This window comes from Phyllostomus discolor, chromosome 2 (assembly GCF_004126475.2).
Source record: "Phyllostomus discolor isolate MPI-MPIP mPhyDis1 chromosome 2, mPhyDis1.pri.v3, whole genome shotgun sequence".
Classification (NCBI taxonomy): Eukaryota; Metazoa; Chordata; class Mammalia; order Chiroptera; family Phyllostomidae; genus Phyllostomus; species Phyllostomus discolor.
Window position 1 is genome coordinate 140,430,809 of NC_040904.2, and position 20,156 is coordinate 140,450,964.

At 36.5% G+C, this 20,156-nt stretch overlaps 1 protein-coding gene and 1 long non-coding RNA gene across 4 annotated transcripts in view; one reads left to right on the forward strand and one right to left on the reverse strand.

Annotated features, from left to right (window-relative positions):
- Positions 1-20,156, forward strand: part of LIN7A (lin-7 homolog A, crumbs cell polarity complex component) — a 154,426-nt gene that overhangs the window by 95,769 nt on the left and 38,501 nt on the right. For all 3 annotated transcript variants that reach the window (XM_028533345.2, XM_036018635.1, XM_036018636.1), the window contains 2 exons: positions 14,067-14,138; positions 16,447-16,656. In XM_028533345.2, coding sequence (XP_028389146.1) covers positions 14,067-14,138; positions 16,447-16,656 — 282 coding nt within the window. The remainder of the gene's footprint in view (positions 1-14,066; positions 14,139-16,446; positions 16,657-20,156) is intronic.
- Positions 5,065-18,416, reverse strand: LOC118499000. Its single transcript, XR_004901503.1, has 3 exons — positions 18,406-18,416; positions 8,505-8,507; positions 5,065-5,269 (listed from the first exon to the last, which is right to left on the reverse strand). It is a non-coding gene; the product is annotated as an uncharacterized LOC118499000 (long non-coding RNA).

The window sequence follows — 20,156 nt, forward strand, 5'->3', positions numbered from 1 at the left end:
ACATTAGCCCCTTGTTAGAGCTGTTGTTTGCAAATGTCTTCTTTCATTCAGTTGGTTGCCTTTTTGTTTTGTTGTCTGTTTCTTTTGCTGTGAATAAGCTTATTAGTTTGATATAGTCCCATTTATTTATTTTTGCCTTTACTTCCCTTGCCTTTAGGGTCAAATTCATAAAATCTTCTCTGAGATGAAGGTCCATAAGCTTAGTACCTATATTTTTTCCTATGTAATTTATTATTTCAGTTCTTATATTTAGGACTTTGATTCACTTTGAGTTTATATTTGTACTTTGGGACAAACAGTAGTCAAGTTTCATTATTTTGCATGTAGCTTTCCAATTTTCCCAGCACCATTCATTGAAGAGGCTTTCTTTTCTCTATTGTATGTTTTGGCTCCTTTATTGAAAGTTATTTGCCGATATACATGTAGTTATATTTCTTGGCTCTCAATTCTGTTCCACTGGTGTGTGTGTGCGTTTCTGCCAGTACCATGCTGTTATGATATTTGTCACTTTATAGTATAATTTGAAGTCAGGGAGTATGATACCTACAGCTTCGTTCTTTTTCCTCAGGATTGCTTTTGCTACTCAGAGTCTTTTGTGTTTCCATACAAATCTGATCATTTGTGTTCTATTTCTTTAAAGAATGTCATTGGGATTTAGATGATTGGCTAAGGAAGATGTGGTACAAATATATAATGAAATACCACTCAGCCATAAAAAGAGACGAAATACTGTCATTGGTGAAAACATGGATGGATCTTGAGAATACCATGCTAAGCAAAATAAGTCAGACAGAAAAAGTTAAGAACCATATGATTTCACCCATATGTGGAATATAAAACTGCAAGCAACAAATGAATGAACAACAAGAAAACAAACAAAAACTCATAGATGCCAACAATAGTATGGTGCTTGCCAAAGGGAGGTGGGGGTTGTGAGGTGTGTGTGTTAGTCAAGGGTAAGTGGTCAAATATATGGTGACAGAAGATGAGTTGACTTTTGGTAGTGGGCATGCAATGCAATATGAAGATCATGTATCATGGAAATAAATACTTGAAACCTATAGGTATACTTGAAACCTTTTAACCATTGTCACCCCAGTAAATTTAATAAAAAGAAAAAATAATAAAATTACAAGAACAGCAAAGATGGTGTCATAGATAGCAAGAGGTCCATAAGTGCTCGAATTTTCTTTTTCATTCCCTCCTTCCTTCTCACAGACTTACCAACCAAGGACGGTAGGTGAAAGGACCATAACCAAATAGGAAACAAATGACCATTGTGATATTAGCATGAGAAGCACCCAAATCCAATATAGATTAGAGAATGAAATTTGGGCCCAGATGCCCGAGTGAACACCCTCCCCTACCACCTTTCCTCCAGTCCAATCTGAGATGTTTATTTGGCCTAAGAAGGTAGAATATAAAATGAGATGACCAGCTACATCTGCTCCAAAGCAGGTAACCTCTACCTGAGTTCTTGTGACATGATGCAGAAAGAGAAGGTGTCACAAGATGCAGCCATCTTATGGCTGCTAACCTTGAAAACACACTATTAGTATCACTAGTAAACTATGGCTTAAATAGCTCCTGGCTGCTGACCATGGAGGTATCAGGGCAATTAAGTAAGAAAGTGTGAAGTGTACAGAGGCGAACATGCGAGAGGGAGAGCTACAGCCTTCTAGTCCCAGCATGACACATTTGTTTTCAGTCTTCTAAATCAGTGGTGGTTATATTGTTTGTTTGTTTGTTTGTTTGTTTTTAATTATAAATAATGTCATCCTCTGACTGGATACCCATACAAACCCCTTACATATGCTGTCTACAAGAGACTCACTTCAGATCAAAAGCACACACAAACTGAAAGTAAAGGGGTGGAAAAAGTTATTTCATGAAAATGGAAACGAACAAACAAAACGCTGTGGTAGCAATACTTATACCAGTCAAAATAGACTTTGAAACAAAGGGTGTATAACAAGAGACAAAGAAGGACCTAGCAATTCCACTTCTGGGTGTTGATTTCACAAAACGCAAAACAGGAAATCAAAAACACATGTACATTCACATAGTCATTGCAGCATTATTTACAATAGCCAAGATATGGAAGCAACCTAAGTGTCCATCAATAGATGAATGGATAAAGAAGAAATGATGCATATGTTCAATGGAATATGACTAAGCCATAAAAAAAGAGTGAAATCTTGTCATCTGCAACAACATGGATGGACCTAGAAGGTATTATGCTTGGTGACATAAGTCAGACAAAGGAAGACAAATGTCATATGATTTCACTTATATGTGGAATCTAAAAAAACAAAACTCATAGATACAGAGAACATTTCGACAGTTTTCAGATGGAAGGGGACTTGGGGGGATGGATAAAGAAGGTGAAGAAGGGGTTAAGAGGTACAAATTAATAGTTACAGAATAATCATGGGGATGTAACGTATAGCATACAAAATGTACTCAACAATATTGTAGTAACTACATATGGCATTACATGGCTCCTTGATTCACCAGGGTGATTACTTAGTAAGTTACATAATGTCTAATCACAGGGTTGTATACTTGAGGCTAATATAATATTTTATCTGAACTGTAATTGAAAAATAAAAAATTATTTAAAGTGAAAAATTAATTAAAAAATAAAAAACTAAAAATAATGCCATTTTACTGTGATGACTTGGTTGTCAGATATAGTCTGTCTGGGTATAACTGTGGTAGGAGACTGTAGTAAAGCTTAATTTTATTTCTTGAAGACAGTAGTTGTATCAACAAGTGTTCACTGAAGTTTCTTCTTCATTGCTAAAAGGAAGTGGTATCTGGTCAAAGGTATTTACTATATTCTGCAACAGCATGGTTGAAATGATAGTAATGAAGCAATGAGGCAAACTGCCTAAATAGAGGTGTCCAAACTTTTGGGTCTCTGGCCCACACTGGAAGAAGAGTTGTCTTGGGCCACACATTAAATACACAAACACTAACATAAACTGATAAAAAAATGTTTTAAGTAAATTTAAAATTTTGTGTTGGACCACATTCAATGCCATCCTGGGCTGCCTGTGGCCCATGGGCCACAGGTTAGACACCTCTAGAAAAGAAGGTGTTTGGGGTTCTTTGTGACTGAAAATCACAGAGTCAATAGTTTTATTTTTTTAAGTATAATTTATTGATTATGCTGTTACAGTTCTTCCAGTTTTTTTTTTCCTTTGCCCTCTTCTGCTTGGTACCCTCCTTCCCTCCAACAATTCCCCCGCATGCCCTTAGTTCATGTACATGGTGCAGGGGAATTGACTTCTCCCTTTGGCTTCTCCCTTTCCTATGCTATTCTTAGTATCCCTCTGTCTATTTTGTTCCTACCAGCTATGCTTCTTGAACCCTGTACCATTGTCCCCTTTCTTCCCTCTCCCCGTTCCTGCTGATAACCCTCCATGTGACCTCCATTTCTATCATTCTGTTCCTGTTGTTTGCTTAGTTTGTTTTTGTTTTTATTTTTTAGATTTAGTTGTTGATAGTTGTGAGCTTGTTGTCATTTTAATGTTCATAGTTTTTATCTTTTTCTTGAATAAGTCCCTTTAACATTTCATGTAATAAGGGCTTGGTGATGATGAGTTCCTTAACTTTGCCTTGTCTTGGAAGCACTGTATCTGTCCTTCCATTCTAAATTATAGCTCTGCTGGACAGAGTAATATTGGATATAGGTCCCTGCTTTTTATCACATTGAATACTTCTTTCCAGTCCCTTCTTGCCTGCAGTTTCTTTTGAGAAATCAGCTGACAGTCTTATGGAAACTCCTTTGTAGGTAACTCTCTGTTGTTCTCTTGCCGCTTATAAGATTCTCTCTTTATTTTAACCTTTGGCATTTTAATTACGATGTGTCTTGGGGTGGACCTCTTTGGGTCCAACTTGATTGGACCCAAGTTTCCAGGACTTGCATGTCTGTTTCCTTCACCAAATTGGGGAAGTTTTCTTTCATTATTTTTTCAAATAGATTTCCAGTTTCTTGCTCTTTCTCTTTTCCTTCTGGCACCCCTATGAGGCTAATGGTGGACCTCTTGAAGTTGTCCCAGAGGCTGTTTACACTGTCCTCATTTTTTTGGATTCTTTTTTCATCTTGTTCTGATTTGCTGCTTTTTGCTTTCTTGTGCTCCAAGTCATTGATTTGATCTCATCAACTCTACTGTTGTTTCTCTGTAAATTGTTCTTTATTTCAATTAGTGTATCCTTTCTTTCTGAATGGATCTTTTTTATGCTTCTGACATCCTCCCTAAGTTCCTTGAGCATCCTCATAACCATTGTTTGGAACTCTGCATCTGATAGATTGCTTATTTCCATTTTGTTTAGCTCTTTTTCTGGAGTATTGTTCTGTTCTTTCATTTGGGCCATGTTTCTTGTCTCCTCATTTTGGCAGCCTCCCTGTGTTTTTCTCCATGTATTAGGTAGTGCTTCTTTGACTGTGTGCCTTGGTAGTGTGACCTAATGTAGTAGGTGTCATCCAGTGTCCAGTGGCACAGTCTCCCGTATCACTCAAATTAGGTTTTCAAGGTGTGCCCTTCATGTGGGCTGAGTACACCCTCTCTTGCAGTCGAGTCTTGGTTGCTGTTGTCAGATCAATGGGAGGTGTTACCCAGGGCAGTCAACTATAAGGCAGGCTATGACTACTTACCACTAATCTCTATCCTGTTTGGAGGAACAGCTATACATGGGCAGGGTGAAAGTGCTCAGAGGTGATCTGTAGATATCTACTGGGTGCACTGGCCTGGGGATGCCCTGGGTGGTGCTGGCCGAGGTCGGCCCCTGTCCCTTTTTTGCCTGGGGCCACCCTTCCTGATCTATAAAGCAATCTGAGAAGGCTGCTACTTGTGCTGGACTTGGAGATTCCCAGGTGAAGCCATGCTGTGAAACTAATGGTGCTGCTGCTAGTGCCCAACATGGAGCTCACTAAGGCTAGCTGTTTATTTGATAGGATTTAGGAGGTTGTGACGCATAAGCCAAGACCAGCCTTTCATATGGAAAAGCAGCTTGGGTGGGCCTGTAAGTTGGGTGGGGCAGAGTCTCTGAGGATCTCCAAGGTGGGTCAACCATGTTAGCCAGATTCATGGAGTCTCAAATATGGTATCAGCCTGCTGACTCCATGACTCTGTAGGGGGTGGGCTCAGAAAAGGGACAGTAGTATCTTCTTGCCTCAGTGCTAGACACTTCAGCCTCTGCCAGTATGCTACTGGTGCCCTTCAAGCTGCCACTCTGGCACTGGAGCTCAGAGGGAGTGAGCCTGAGTAGGTGGGTACATGTGTAGATTCTTGAAGAGGAACCGCTTGGGACTCCAGAAGTTTCTTCCAGTGACTCAGTCCCCACTGTTTTTTGCAGCCAGAAGTTATGGGGATTTACCTTCCTAGCACTGGAACCCTGGGCTGGGAGGCCTGGTGTGGGGCTCAATCTGCTCACTCCTAAAATATTCCTCCTGGATTTTTATCTACCACACATGGGTGAGAGACCTCCCTTTTCTGTGTCTGCACCCCCTCCTACCAGTCTGGTTGGATGTGGTTTCTTTAATCCTATAGTTGTCAGACTTCCATTCAACTTGATTTTTGACCATTCTGAGTGATGGTTGTTGTATATTTTAGTTGTAATTTTGCTGTGGTTGTGAAAAGAGGTGAGCCATGTCTGCCTACATAGCCATCTTGACCAGAAGCCTGGAGGAAATACTTCCTAAATGGAAGAGCATCAAGGAATCTGTGGGTATATTTTAATGCCACCACAATATCCTCTTCTTAAAAGTTTCAGCCTGAAGAGCAAATGGAATTTGTGTACATATCTGGCACAATGGTTTTTGCATCTGCCACCCAGAGGATGCCCCTTGATTGCCTGGCTCTGGTGGCCAACAAAGGTTCTGTTTGCAGATCCCACAGGCCAGCGTTTACAAGGGTAAGGCCATGGGGAGTGAGGTCAGAATTTGGTATCCCCATCACTGGGGGTTGGAGACCCTGAGCTTCCCATCAATACTTTCCTTATTCAGTGGGTGACATGTTGTCATGAAAGTTGATAGCCATATAGAGATGTAGACAAAGACATTACTCTGGAAATTTTACCTTCTTCGATTTTCACAGGATTGGTTTGATCCTTAATGGTCTTACTGTAGCAGACATGACTTATAACCAATGTGCCATTTAATTTATTTTATTTTATTCTTTTTTTTTGCAAATAATAGTTGGTTCCAGACTTTAAATTTCATATGCTAAATTCCATATGTTTCCATTGTCACAAAAACATATATAAACTGTATATGGTAAATACATGAATAGTTATAGCTTTAAATATATAAAAAAATTATATGGCTGCTATTTTTCCAAAATGGCAGAAAAACCCAAGACAAAAATTAGAGGGTTTTGTAATATATCTTCTTTAATAGGTGAACCAATTTTTAATTGAACTGGAATTTTTTTTTTTACAAAACCTCTTAATATAAGTAGACCAGGTATTCTGTAACTTAAGCTCTATTTTTATTTTATTCTAATCATATCAAATGCAGTACGCACATTTATATCAGGGCACTCAATTTTTTCATGACTGTTCTTCACTAAATGCAATGAAATTTAGAGCCACAAATTCATTTTAGATAATTTCCTTGTCCTAAAAACCTGCTTTCATAAAGCCTGCCATGTTATTACATTATGATAAAAATTATTGTGACACAATATTGTGAATCTTATCCAACCACTCAGGTTGACTATAATTATAAAAGGATGAGAGGAACTCAATCTTTACTTTTGTTATGAAAATATTTAAATATTTTAAAGTAAAATACTGTATCAAATAACTTTTACTCTTGCAAGTTTGCAAATCTGAAAAACAAGAAACCTATTAAAATTATAGATAAATATAGATATAAATATCAGTTTTAATACTTATAGTTTTTTTATTAACAAAATACATTCTTGCATGCATTTAAGTAAAAACCATACATTTAATAAGTGTTAATAAACACAATAATGTGGTAGCATTTGGATCATGTCACTTTCCAATTGGACTTTGTTTTTCATTCATTGTCTCCAATAATTCTCATGATATGTCTTTCCTCTTTTTTCTCTTTTGAAGTAACTTGGTCTAATGTCATTTTCACTTTTCACAATGTTGCTAAAGCATTTATTTCTTTTTGCTAGTCACTAATATAGAGGGGTTTATTTCACCCTGATTGTAATGCTATGGTCAGTTTAGCAACCAGCCTGTTCATGATGAGGCACTATGAAATCTCTGGAGAACCCTGTGTTTGAAAGAGATGTTACCATCACTAAACTGAATCTGTTGCTTTGCACGTTTACACACTTTGAGGAATGAGAGCTAATGTTATCTTTTTATTATATTAAATATTTTCTTAAATATATGTAGGTCTTTGTATTTCAAAGCCTTTATTTTTAGTTTCTAAAAATCAAGATTAAATACATAAACAGTTTCATCTCCTAAAAATCTATTTTGCTTTTTTAAAAGTCAGGTTTATTGAAGTATAATTTACATAGTGTAATATTTCTCCTTTTCAGTATTTAGTTTTCAGAGCTTTAATAATCACATACAATCTTGTAACCATCACCATTATTAAGAGGTAGAATAGTTCCAACACTCCCCCAAAGTCCCCCATTCCTGGTAGTCAGCTCATCTCCACCCCTACCTTCTGGTAAACTTTGATCTTATGCTGGACCTATTATTTGCCTTTTTCAGGGTGTCACATAAATTAAATCATTGAATATGGTTTTTCTCACTTAGCAAAATGCATTTGCGATTCATCCACACTTGCAATATGAGTAGTTTGTTCCTTTTTATTGCATTATTTCATTGTATGGATTTACTTCCACTTGATAATTTGTTCATAGTTGAAACATTTTTTAGTTGTTTCCAGTTAGTGGCAATTATAAATAAAGTTGCTGGAAGTATTTGCATCTCATTTTGTATGAATATACATTTTTATTTCTCTTGAATAAGTAAGTAGCTTGATATAGATAAGTGAATTTTATATTTACAGTAAGTATAGCTTTGTAGAGAACTGTTAATCTTGTTTTCTCAAGTGACCGTGCCATTTTCCATTCCAACCAGCAATGTATGAGAGGTCTGGTTGTTCAATATTCTTGCTCTTAATAGGTATTGTCAGTATTTGTTTAAAGCCAGACAATCCCATTAATGTGTCAATGTACCTAATTATGGTTTTAATTTTAATTTTTCCCTAGTGAGTAATTGAGTATCTTTTTGTATTTACCACCCATATATTATTTTTGATTACCTGTTTGTTCAAATACTTTACCTGGTTTTTAATTGGGTAGTTTTCTTATTATTAACTTTTGAGACTTTTTTATGTGTTCTGGATATGAAGCGTTTATCACATAATGTGTTTTGCAGTTATTTTCTTTCAGTCAACTTGTCTTTTCATTTTCTTTTTTTAATATATTTTATTGATTATGCTATTACAGTTGTCCTATTTTCCCCCTTCACTCCCCTCCACCCTGCCCACCCCCTCCCACCCACTTTCCCCCTTTAGTTCATGTCCATGTATCATAAGATCTTTAGTTTCTGCATTTCCCATACTATGCTTGCCCTCCCCCTGTCTATTTTCTACCTACCATCTATGCTATTTATTCTCTATACCTTCCCCCCTCTCTCCTCCTCCCACTCCCCTGTAGCTAACCCTCCATGTGATCTCTATTTCTGTGGTCCTGTTCTAGTTGTTTGCTTAGTTTGCTTTTATTTTAGGTGTGGTTGTTAATAACTGTGAGTTTAATGTCTTTTTTTACTGTTCATATTTTTTATCTTCTTTTTCTTAGATAAGTCCCTTTAACATTTCATATAATAAGGGCGATGATGAACTCCTTTAACTTGTCCTTATCTGAGAAGTGCTTTATCTACCTTTCCATTCTAAATGATAGTTTTGCTGGATAGAACAATCTTGGATGTCGGTCCTTGTCTTTCATGACTTGAAATACTTCTTTCCAGCCCCTTCTTGCCTGCAAGGTCTCTTTTGAGAAACTAGCTGACAGTCTGATGGGAACTCCTTTGTAGGTAACTGTCCCCTTATCTCTTGCTGCTTCTATGATGTGCCTTGGTATGTTCCTCCTTGGGTCCAAACTCTTTGGGACTCTCTGAGCTTCCTGGATTTCCTGGAAGTGTATTTCCTTTGTCGGATTGGGGAAGTTCTCCTTTATTATTTGTTCAACTTTTCCACTCGTTGATTTTCCTCTCCCCCTTCTGGTATCCCTATAATTCAGATCTTGGAATGTTTAAAGATGTCCTGGGGGTTCCTAAGCCTCTCCTCATTTTTTGAATTCTTGCTTCTTCATTCTTTTCTGTTTGGTTGTTTCTTTCTTCCTTCTGGTCCATTCCATTGATTTGGAACGCAGTTTTCTTTTTATCACTATTGGTTCTGTGTGCATGTTTCTTCATTTCACTTATTGTAGCTTTCATTTGTTCATCTAATTTGCGACCAAAATCAACCAATTCTGTGAGCATCCTGATAACCAGTGATTTGAACCATGCCTCTGATAGGTTGGCTATCTCTTAGTCGCTTAAAAGTACTGGCCCCAAGGCTTTCAATTCTATTTGAGCCATCTTTTTTTTTTTTTTTTAACTTTGGTCTGGTCACACCTATTACATATGAGGAGCGGAGCCTTAGGTGTTTACCAGGACAGGGCACCCCAGTCACTGGGTTGTGATGTTGTATGTGGGGGCGGGATCTGAGAGGGAACAATGTTGCCCGCTCTGCTCTCTCTAGGACTTCAGCCCCCTTTGCTGCTTCCCACAAGCAGATTGGGTCCTTCTGGTGCAGGCTCCCATGTGGGTGGGCTTATGTACTTTCTAGGACTCTCTGGGTCTCCCTAAGGAGCTCTCCTGTGAGGCTGGGAGAGTCTCCCGACACCTCAATCCCCACAGGTGTTTTCAATAGATGTTTTTAGGCTTTGTTTCCCAGCGCTGGGTCCCTGGGTTGCGTGGTCTGTGGCGATGCCCGTTTTTGCCTAGTTTGTGAGCGAATGTGTGGCTGCAGACAGCCAGCTGCCTTGCACACCTCACTGGGTCTGCTGGTTGCCTCCCACACCCAGGGTCTGCCACTGGTCCATCAGCTACCCCTGTGTGTCTGGGGTCCACCAACTGCCACCTGCACCCTGAATGCCCGTAGACACGGGTTTTCCTGCCAGCCACTGATTTTTCCTGCCGGGACCCCGGATCCCTCTCCATAGGCCTCTGACTCTGCTCCTCTTACCGTTCTAGAAGAATGGTTGTTGGACTTACCTTTAGTTTATTTCTCTCTGTTCTGGTTGTTTTTTTGTTTCTAAATTTTTGTTGTCTTTAGTTTTGGTTGTGCAAGGAGTCATAGTGTGTCTACCTATGCCTCCATCTTGGCCAGAAGTCTGTCGTCTTTTCATTTTCTTAACAGTGTTTTCCAAAGACTTACTCTCTAGCCCCACTCTTTTTAAACTATAGTTTTAATCTATCCTCTTTCAATTTCTAAGCCCTCATGTTAACAAATTTATACAAATTCCTAATGAAAAAATTGTAGTATAACTTTTGGAATTTGGGGCTAGAAGATAACCAACTTTATAAATAGCATGGATCTGTATAACATTTACTTGAATAATCTGACAATCAGGAATTCTCTTGGCTGAAAGTAGCAAAAAATGCAATTTCAGTGGCTTAAACAAATAGGACTATTTTTCCTTGTTACAAGTTGAGGCAACTGCTTGTGGGTTTCATTATATCCACATTTAGGATAAGAAGTAGAAAAGGGAGAAGAACAGAATGTGTACCAAGAGAGCAACACTTTCTAGAAGCCACTGGCACTTCCAATTGAATCCTCATTGGACAGAACTGGGTCATGGGACCAGACAGTGCTCAGTGGAACAGATTGGGTTAGGCGGGCCCACCTAGTGTCTGGCTCCCACAGAAATTTTTAAATAACATCAAAATATGAAAGGTAATAAAACTAAGACAGAAAAATCAAAATCCAGTTTTGAACTCAAAGTTTTTTCCCCATACTTTGCTGGTCAAACAGCTAAATTCTAAAGGCATCATTCCAATTGTATCTTAGTCGTGGATATAAAAGTAATAATAGAAATATAGTAGCTATTATAAGAATAATAGGTTATGGCTTTTGAGGCTACATACTTTGTCTTCTTTGACTGCTGCTTGAAGGGAGGGTTTCACATAGCAGAAAAGTAAGGTGCACAGATAGTAGGTCACTTAAGGTCATGTAAAAGAGGAATCCAGCATAAGCAACTCATGGTATAGCTTGTTCATGCCTTACCAACTTATTTGTAGGAATCAGGGTTTTTAAAATCAAGAGTGATTCAGTATAGAGTTATATTGTGGCATTGTCTATAGAGTCTGCATATATGTATATAAACAAAATCTCAAAAGCAAAAATCCCTTTGTGCTAGAATTTCAGCTGTTTGTCTTAAACTGTATCTAAGTGGGGATTCTGTTGTAAACTTGATAAATAAATTGAAGTTAAAGTGAAGCTTTTACTTCATTAGTGTTTGTTATTTTCTCAGTGATAAAATTTCTATCCAGCAAAAGGAGCCTATTGGCTTTTGAATATAAAAAGTAAAATTTAAATTAGTCCTTAAAAAATTGACAACACCTTCTATAATGAACATTTATGTTAATTACGAGTTTTAGAGGTAGCCATTAATTTTTTTTCTTTCAAATTTTGGTCCAAATACCAAACATCCTTACTAGAATATTAGCAGAACAAATAAGTAAATGAATCTGCTGAACCAGCTCACTACAATTCTATTGCCTTTACTAAATTAATCTATATTTATAAATTTTCAAGAACTTCAACTATGTTCTAACTATGCAAAATGCTATTGAATCTGTAATAATCACTCAAGGTTAGGAAGTCACTGATACAGAAATGTAAGGTAAAACTCTATGAGAGATTCTGTCAGGTGTTTGACTCTCAGCAGGAATCAAACCCATCTTAAGCATTGGACCTTGCTTCAGAATGCTGCTGCTGAAGTTTGCCAGAATTTTGGGCACCCAGAGACTCTGAAGACCATGAGCCCCACTGCCCCTCCTTGAAGTGCATACAACCATTTTTTGTTTTCCCCTTAAGAAATCTCTCAAGGTATCTGGTAAGATACTGTAGCTTTCCATAGCAACTTCCTTCGAAATTTCACAAATACTTTTACAATTATCCTTGAAAAGTAAGATAGTCAAAGATACATTTCACCCCTTAGAAATTGAGAGGATAAGAAACTCATAAGGTAACACAACTAATAGAAATAGAATTGATATCTCCAACGTTTGACTTGACTCTAGAATTAGAACATTTCCTCTTCAGCCCATTTTTGAAAGTCGACGAATCAGAATCTACTATTTTATTGAACAAAAAAAAAAGATTGGCAATAATACTGGGATTGTTTCACTTAATCTTAGTATATTATAAGCATAATGGAGGATTAAAATGCTATTTCACGTTCATTTCGAGTGAGAAATTTGTCGTTTTCAAAATTGTTGTATTATACATTTGCAGCCACCACTTCTATAATGGTAGGTACCATATAAAACCTAGATACCTTCATTCAAAATAGAAATAAATACTTGATATTTGCAAGGTTTTGTTTCCATGCATGCTGCCAAAACAGTAGTGGTCTATGCTGTCTTAGTAGAAGAAAGCCCGATATGATTGAAAGAGGAGAGGTTTCCAAGTAGTTAGGTAGGAATCTTGGCTTAATCTGCCCCTGACTAGCCCTGCAGTCCTGGAAGGTGTGTCAGCATAGCTGTTCCATGGCTGTTTGCTCAGGGGTAGATTGCCCGAGTCCTAAATTGTGAGACTTGCATGAGTTCATAGATATAAAATGCTTAGCAATACACTTGACGTAAGCCCTCATTAAGTACACACTAGAATCATGATAATTTACTCCAAAAATTATTTATGGAAGATTTTTGAGACCCTTTACTTGGTGCTATACACATGTGTTTTTATGGCTTACTAATTTTAGCATATAAAAAGAAAAATATAACTTGATTCCTTAGTTTCTGCTTTCTCAGTCTCAACGTGATTGAGGTTTTGGTAGATAATTCTTTGCTGTGGGTGGCTACTGGGAGCATTGTAGGATGTTTAGCAGCATTCCGTCCTCTATGTGCTAGATGCTGAAGCACTGTCCTTTCCCTATTGGTGACAATACAAAATGTTCCCAGACATTGCCAATGTCTCCTTGGTGGGGTTGGGGGAGGGGCAGATTTGTCCAGTTGAGAACTACAGTTTTTTTATTAATTCTTCATAAAAAGTGTTGATGAGCTTCTAGTCATAAGAGATTTCTTCCTGAAAGATCATGGTCAAATAATGTGAGAACCATTTAATAATAATAATAATTAGCCCAGCTGTATTCTCCAACTTAGGTCTGTTAGTCAGCAAAACATTTATGCTTTCTACAACATCATTCTGGGTCTGCTTTCACCATCCATTCTTACTGTTTCCTCTACATATTGATGTGAACCCATAGTTGATATGTTGCTCTGTTGCTAGTTTTATGAGTCTCTTACTTTGCTTTACTTGTCTTTGCTCCTGAATACTTTCTTATCTGTGAACTACAAGTGTGTCATGAACAGTAACATATTCTCCAACATGCAAAGAAAAGATAGTTATTCCAGTTTTGTGTAATATTAATTTAGAAAACTATTTTTAAAGTGTTACCTAAATTCAGGAAGTAGCTATGTATAAAACTATATATATAAAATTTTTATCACACATTTTGACACATAGAGCTATATATAATGGTAAAAATTTTTACTGACAGAGTAGTTTTTATAGTATATATGAGAAAAATAAATGAGTTCTTATATTTAATAAACATGAAAAGCCAAATTAAAAAATTATGAATAAAAGTGATTACCTTCTCTATCCTATCTCTCCCCCCAAAAAAGAAATAAGAGGAATTTTTGGCCCAAGTCATCAGGTTAATTGATTCAGACCTATTCTGCTTTGTGTTAGGGAACTTTTGAATTGCAATGAGAATGTATTGTCCTCTCTGCAATGAATTAATATTCTTCATGTTCTTACACATTCTTTTTTTATGTGAACATTTCAGGTATATCAATATATGCATGAAACAATAACTGTTAATGGCTGTCCCGAATTCCGTGCCAGGGCCACAGCAAAGGTAAGACTTGAGTAACTTTAAAAATATACTTAACCCCAGTGATCTAGTAATTGATTGTGCGCGTGTGTGTTTCAGGTATTCTCGTGTGTACACTGTAAGAGAATTTAGACATCAGTGGCAGCCCAGAGTCTAGAACCAGTACTACTTCCCAGGTAAAAATCCTAATGGAAAATTGAACGTTTCTGCTGCTTCTGTAGCTTAAGAAAGGAGAATGATTTCATTAAACTCACTAAATGTCCATTTGGCACAAGCAAATCTACTGATTCATTGTATGAAATACTACTTGGTTTTCTGACACATTCCTCTGATCCAAAAGAACCTGTTCCCTACTCAGTGCATGAAGATTTATTCGCACAAGTCTACAGATTTGACTTCAGTTAGTCATTAGGAGAACTTACCTGACACCCAGTGATGCAGGATTCTTGCACGTATGCTGCTGAGCAGTGGGTATGCTGCTGAAAGAACGTGATGTTGACCTAATGGGCCAACTTGTCACCTTTCGTGGTGGTGACCACATTTGCTCTTTAAAAACTTAAATCCAAATATTGCAGAGACCCTACCAATGGGAATGTTACAGCGATAGAATCATGAAAGTATCTGGAAAATAGACCATTAGGAAATAACAGTTTTAAACTAAAATCGCCAGTGCTATTTGTATTATTTTACAAATACAGAAACATTGTAATTCATATGCACTTGTTCTTTAAAGGCTTTTCTGTTTTTCATAATGTATAAGAAATAAGAACTGGTGAAAATAACCAAACTTTTTCACTTAATTCTTTTTGCGCTACATCACCTTTTGTTTGGTTTTCCTCCAGATTTCTTAATTTTGTCCTGTAACTGAACACTGTATATTTGTGAGTGTTTTTTTAACCCAAGCAAAAAAAAAATGGGTATTATTATCATTACATCATGCTTTGCTTGTACTGAAGTGGAACACACAGAGAAAAAAAAAATGATCCCTACATGGTTTAATTAAGGGGAAAAAGAATTATGTAGTGTTTTACCGTTCTCATTTCTTATTCATGTAGAACAGCAGGATAGCAGCATAATGTTGCAATAGCACAATATTTTCTGGTTGTTTCTGGGCTGTCTGCATTGCATCCATGTCAGCCATTACTATGCATGATGACAAGGTTTGCATGAGCAAATGCATGTAGCTAAAAACAAGCCATTCTTTCCATATCATTCACCTTCTTTCACTAAATGCAGACAGTAGCTAATGCTAAATTGATGTGATAATGCTGTGTGTGGAAAAGAATGTACAGTAGTTGGGAATCAATATTTTTATAGTGTTGAGTAAATCACTTTATAGTAGGCATCTAATCAACTGATTAAGAAAGGTTAATGGAGGTGGAAAATAAGAAGCAGGCAAATAATGTTTTCTTGTTAGAAACTGCTTAATTTTATTATGCTGTAATTTTATTTCCATGAGGGGTGGGGACTAATGGTAAGTTTTTTTCATATGATTTCTTTTTTAAATTATTATATGAATTTTAAAGTAAAATTATGTCCATGTTAAATGATATTTTATATAACTAGGTATAAAACCATAGACTGCTCATTATACCTACATTGCTGTAGTAGTTGAAATGTTAATGTGAAATTTCAGGGGGAAAAAAACCTGTGCCAGAGAAGAGGGCATCTCGGAAAAATATTGAATATTGATCTGAAATAGTAATCTGTTCAAATATATTATTTTATTATAGCTTTTATTTTCTTTTAGGCATTCTGAAAAAAAAAGAACCAAATTTGCCAAACCAGGGGTCTTACAGTCAGAAAATTATAGATGTATTTTTCAGTACATACCCATATACATATAAGTGCTTCTCAGTGTATTGAATAAATTATTATGAAGATTTGTGTGTAAGCACCAGGTTAGACTGTGTGTCATACAGAGAAGTGTAAGCTACTAGCTCTGCCCTTTGTGTGCCCATAGTCACCATATGCACATAATAATTACAGTATATGTACCATATGTAGGTAGCATACGGACCAAACCTATTTGTAGTATAAGGATAAGAGTAATTCCATCTAACTGAGATAATTGGGAAAAATGTCTTATGTAAAAGAGAAGTTTTTATCATAGCGGACAAGGTCTAGAAAGTTGGAAATAGCTGGACTGGACTTTACCAAAGAAACTGAACCTTAGATAATGTCTACATGCAGAACAGCCCTCCCTTTTGTGTTCTTTCTTCACAGGAGAATGCTATAAAAATATGAGGAGTTGCCTGGTCTCCCCCCTGCAAAGCATATGATTAGCCGTACTTCCCTTGTTGTATTACCAAATGACCATCTTTTCTTGCAGGCAACAGTTGCAGCTTTTGCTGCTAGCGAAGGCCACTCCCACCCTCGGGTAGTCGAACTGCCAAAGACTGATGAAGGCCTGGGTTTTAACGTGATGGGAGGAAAGGAGCAAAATTCCCCCATTTATATCTCCCGCATCATTCCTGGAGGGGTGGCCGAAAGACATGGAGGCCTCAAAAGAGGAGACCAGCTGCTGTCAGTGAACGGAGTGGTATGTTCATAAAGTAACCAGAGGTTTTCTCCTTTGGCACATTCTTTTTTTCCCCTTGCTGTTACTGAAACCAGTGTTGAAACCCTAGAACAAATAATAATTTTGTATCCAAACAGCTTCCTAAGAGTTGATGGATATTAAACCAACAAAAGCAGTAATTTTGCAGTTTTTATGCCTCCATTCATCTTATTCTGACATGACATGTATGAACTAATTGGAAAATCATCCCAACTGGTAGAATTTTTCCCATTTAATACTCTAATTGAATTAATGTTTAGAAGAACATAATAATTTCCAGGCACTTTTTATTCAAAGTTGATAAGCAAATATATTTTAAAAATAAAGATAGAATTCTTCGTTCTACATTTTCTATTTAGTTAAAGAGGGAGGATAATTTTAACATGTATGATGATGTACATGGGAAAGGATAATGCTCAGATAATTCTTTAAGCCAAGTTTACGGCTACAGTGTATTAAAAATGTCAGCCTCCCCCACAAAAATGTTTGATTACATTATCTATTACTCGGCATTGATATTTTAATTGTCATATGAAGTTAAAGCAATTAAAATATATAACATTTTTTAAAAAGAGGAACATACTTTTTTTATAACCTCGTATCCTTTGGATACGCACCACATGTAGTGATGAGTTGCTGAAAAAATAGATTACTGTAAAATGAAAATTTTCTTCCCATAACTTTTACTTACATCAAAAATAAATAACTGCCCTGGCTGGTGTGGCTCAGTGAGTTGGGTACCAACCTGCGAACCAAAAGGTCACTAGTTCGATTCCGGGTCAGGGCATGTGCATGGGTTGCAGGCCAGATCCCCAGTTGGAGAGGCAACTGAGCAATGTTTCTCTCTCACACTGATATTGCTCTCCTTCTCCTTTCCCCTCTCTCCCCCACCTCTAAAAATAAATAAAGTCTTTAAATAAATAAATAAATAAATAACCTAAAACACACATTTCCAAAGTGTAAATAAGATCATGTCAATGATTACCTTTTTATTTCCTAAAAACTTAAGATTTTAATAAATTAGATTTGGGGTTTTTCTGTGGACATACGATTTCTGCTTAGACTATCCAGAATAAAATGCATTTAAAATGTAATGTTTTATTGGTCACTATGGGGTAAATTGTTCTGTACTTATATCTTGCATTGAATCTCTTTCTATTTTTTGCCTTACTAGTAGTTTTATAGAACCCAAAACTATTCCTTCACCTCTGATAATTCCTCGTGTACATCAAAATCACCAGCCTATGAATGTTTTCCATCACTTCAGCATTCCAATTCTAAAATTACCATTTTGTTTACATTTCTCCATGTAACAATGTCTTGAGATGAGTGCTTTATTGACCTTTAGATAACTGTGACTTTTTCAAAGCATGAAAATAATAATTTCAGAGTCAAACTTTTTAGGACACTGCTCTAGAGCTAGGTCATATAATTGTCTCAAAGTAATCATGTGCACCTTAGTGTATGAATTTCCAGTTTTTCTGAATATATTGGGTAGGTCACAGGAAAGTATAGAATTTAAAACATGAAAAGTACAAAAAGAACCAAAATTATGTTAATAGTAATTGTAATTACGTAAAGCATAATAAATATATGTGATCACTTTAATAGGCAGTTGACTTTTAACTGTCTGTCAGGGGAGCCAAAGAGTCTTGATTTAATCCATGTGTTTGCAGGGAACAACACAGTTTGTAGGCATTTCATAACCACTCATCCATTCCTTGCAATGACCATGTGGGTTTATATGGGAGGCTTTTCACGGGGGTGGGAATTGGAGAGATGAAATAAGATGCGTAAGACTCTACCACTCAATTTCCATATGATTGTAGATTAATATCCTCTAAACTTAAATTTTTTAATCTAGATAAGGGGAGTAGGAACTTGAAGGGTACTGATGAAGACTGAAATAAGGCAAAATGTCTATGGAGAACTGTCCGTTAGTAATCTGATCATACACATCTTGATTAGGTAAGGATGGTTACTGAAGCAGGCTGAGGAGTGTTAGCAATCCTCCTATGATAATGCTAATGCTGGTTATGTTACAAGTAAGTCTTATAGCAACTTCTCCTATATTTATAGGCAAAATTTTGGCAAACATTTATTAACAAAAGAGGCATTAATAGATTCATGCAACCTTTTCCATAAGTTTGGTGTAATCATAGTTCTGTGTCCATTCAGATGTCCCAATCAGTACCTTAGAAAGAGGGCTTTAGTTGAGGCAGATGAAACAATATTCCAAGACCAGGATTCTGGCACCCCTATATTCAGCATCAGATAACCAGAAATCTATTAGACTGATGGTTGGAAATAGCAAGGTTTAGTGATCAAACTTATGCCACTAATCCTAAGGTACAGACCATGGGCCTCTTTAAGATTCTTGTACCCTGTTCATGTAAAGGTGGGGAATGTCTCCAAAAGTCTTTAATACTCCATATTCATTAAGTGGAATATTAATTAAGTTCCATTTAGCATGCTTGTTGATGAGTCACTAATCTTGTCAGTGAGAATCCATTTTTCCCATTTTATTGCTAATAAGCAAAGCGTCATTTATTTATTGAAATAGGTAGAACAAATGCTTATAGTGGTCAGTTTCTAGAGCCTTCCTGATACACTACTTTCTGATCAGTTTGGATCAGTTTACAAAGCTCCTAAATTTGGTGTTTAAAATATTGCACATCCATATAATCAACATATATATTATAAATGACCTATTTTAAAGTATTTAAAAGTAAGTTATGTGCATTTTAAGTATCGTGATATTTATCAGGTGATCATCCAGAGGTGGTTTTCCTTCTGTAAATGAGAAACTGCATGACCCAGTGGGTTTCCCGCAGTCACATACAGAGTAGTTAATTCAAGGCCAAGACCCTGGAAGTCTTCTTTATATAAATAATTTCAGTCAGACCAAAGTACTTAATGAAAAGAATTACTTTGTAATGAAAGGGCGAAAAAAGAAAAGATTAGCAAATGACCAAATTATTACTGTTTACACTTGAAGTATCATTTAAGGAAATGAATATGGAAGATTTTCAGAACATGCCATTCTAAACTGAGAACAAATTTTGGAAGGACATGATTTGTAGGGTTTAAGCAAACCTTAACTACTTCACTACTCTAGGAAAAACTTCCTAATGCCTTACCTAGAAAGTAAAGAAATTATCATGGATCTTTAAACATCTGAAGACATTTAGTATCTTAGACGTCAAAAAGAAGGAAACTCATACCAACTCAGCTATCTTTGGGAGAATTTTTTTTTTCTGTTCCTGAGCGCCAAGAGAAATTTCCCATGGAATTTTCATAAATGAGACATCGAATCACCTAATGCAGTTTTATAAAAAATACAGAGGTCTTTTGTGTACGACTGCTTCTTAAGTCAACCCTCAGTAAAAACTTAGAGCTGAATTCTCAATTAAAATTTAACTTTACAGGAGGTCAAAATGTTACAGATAGAATTTATAGCTTTTTAATGATCCCCTTTTCAC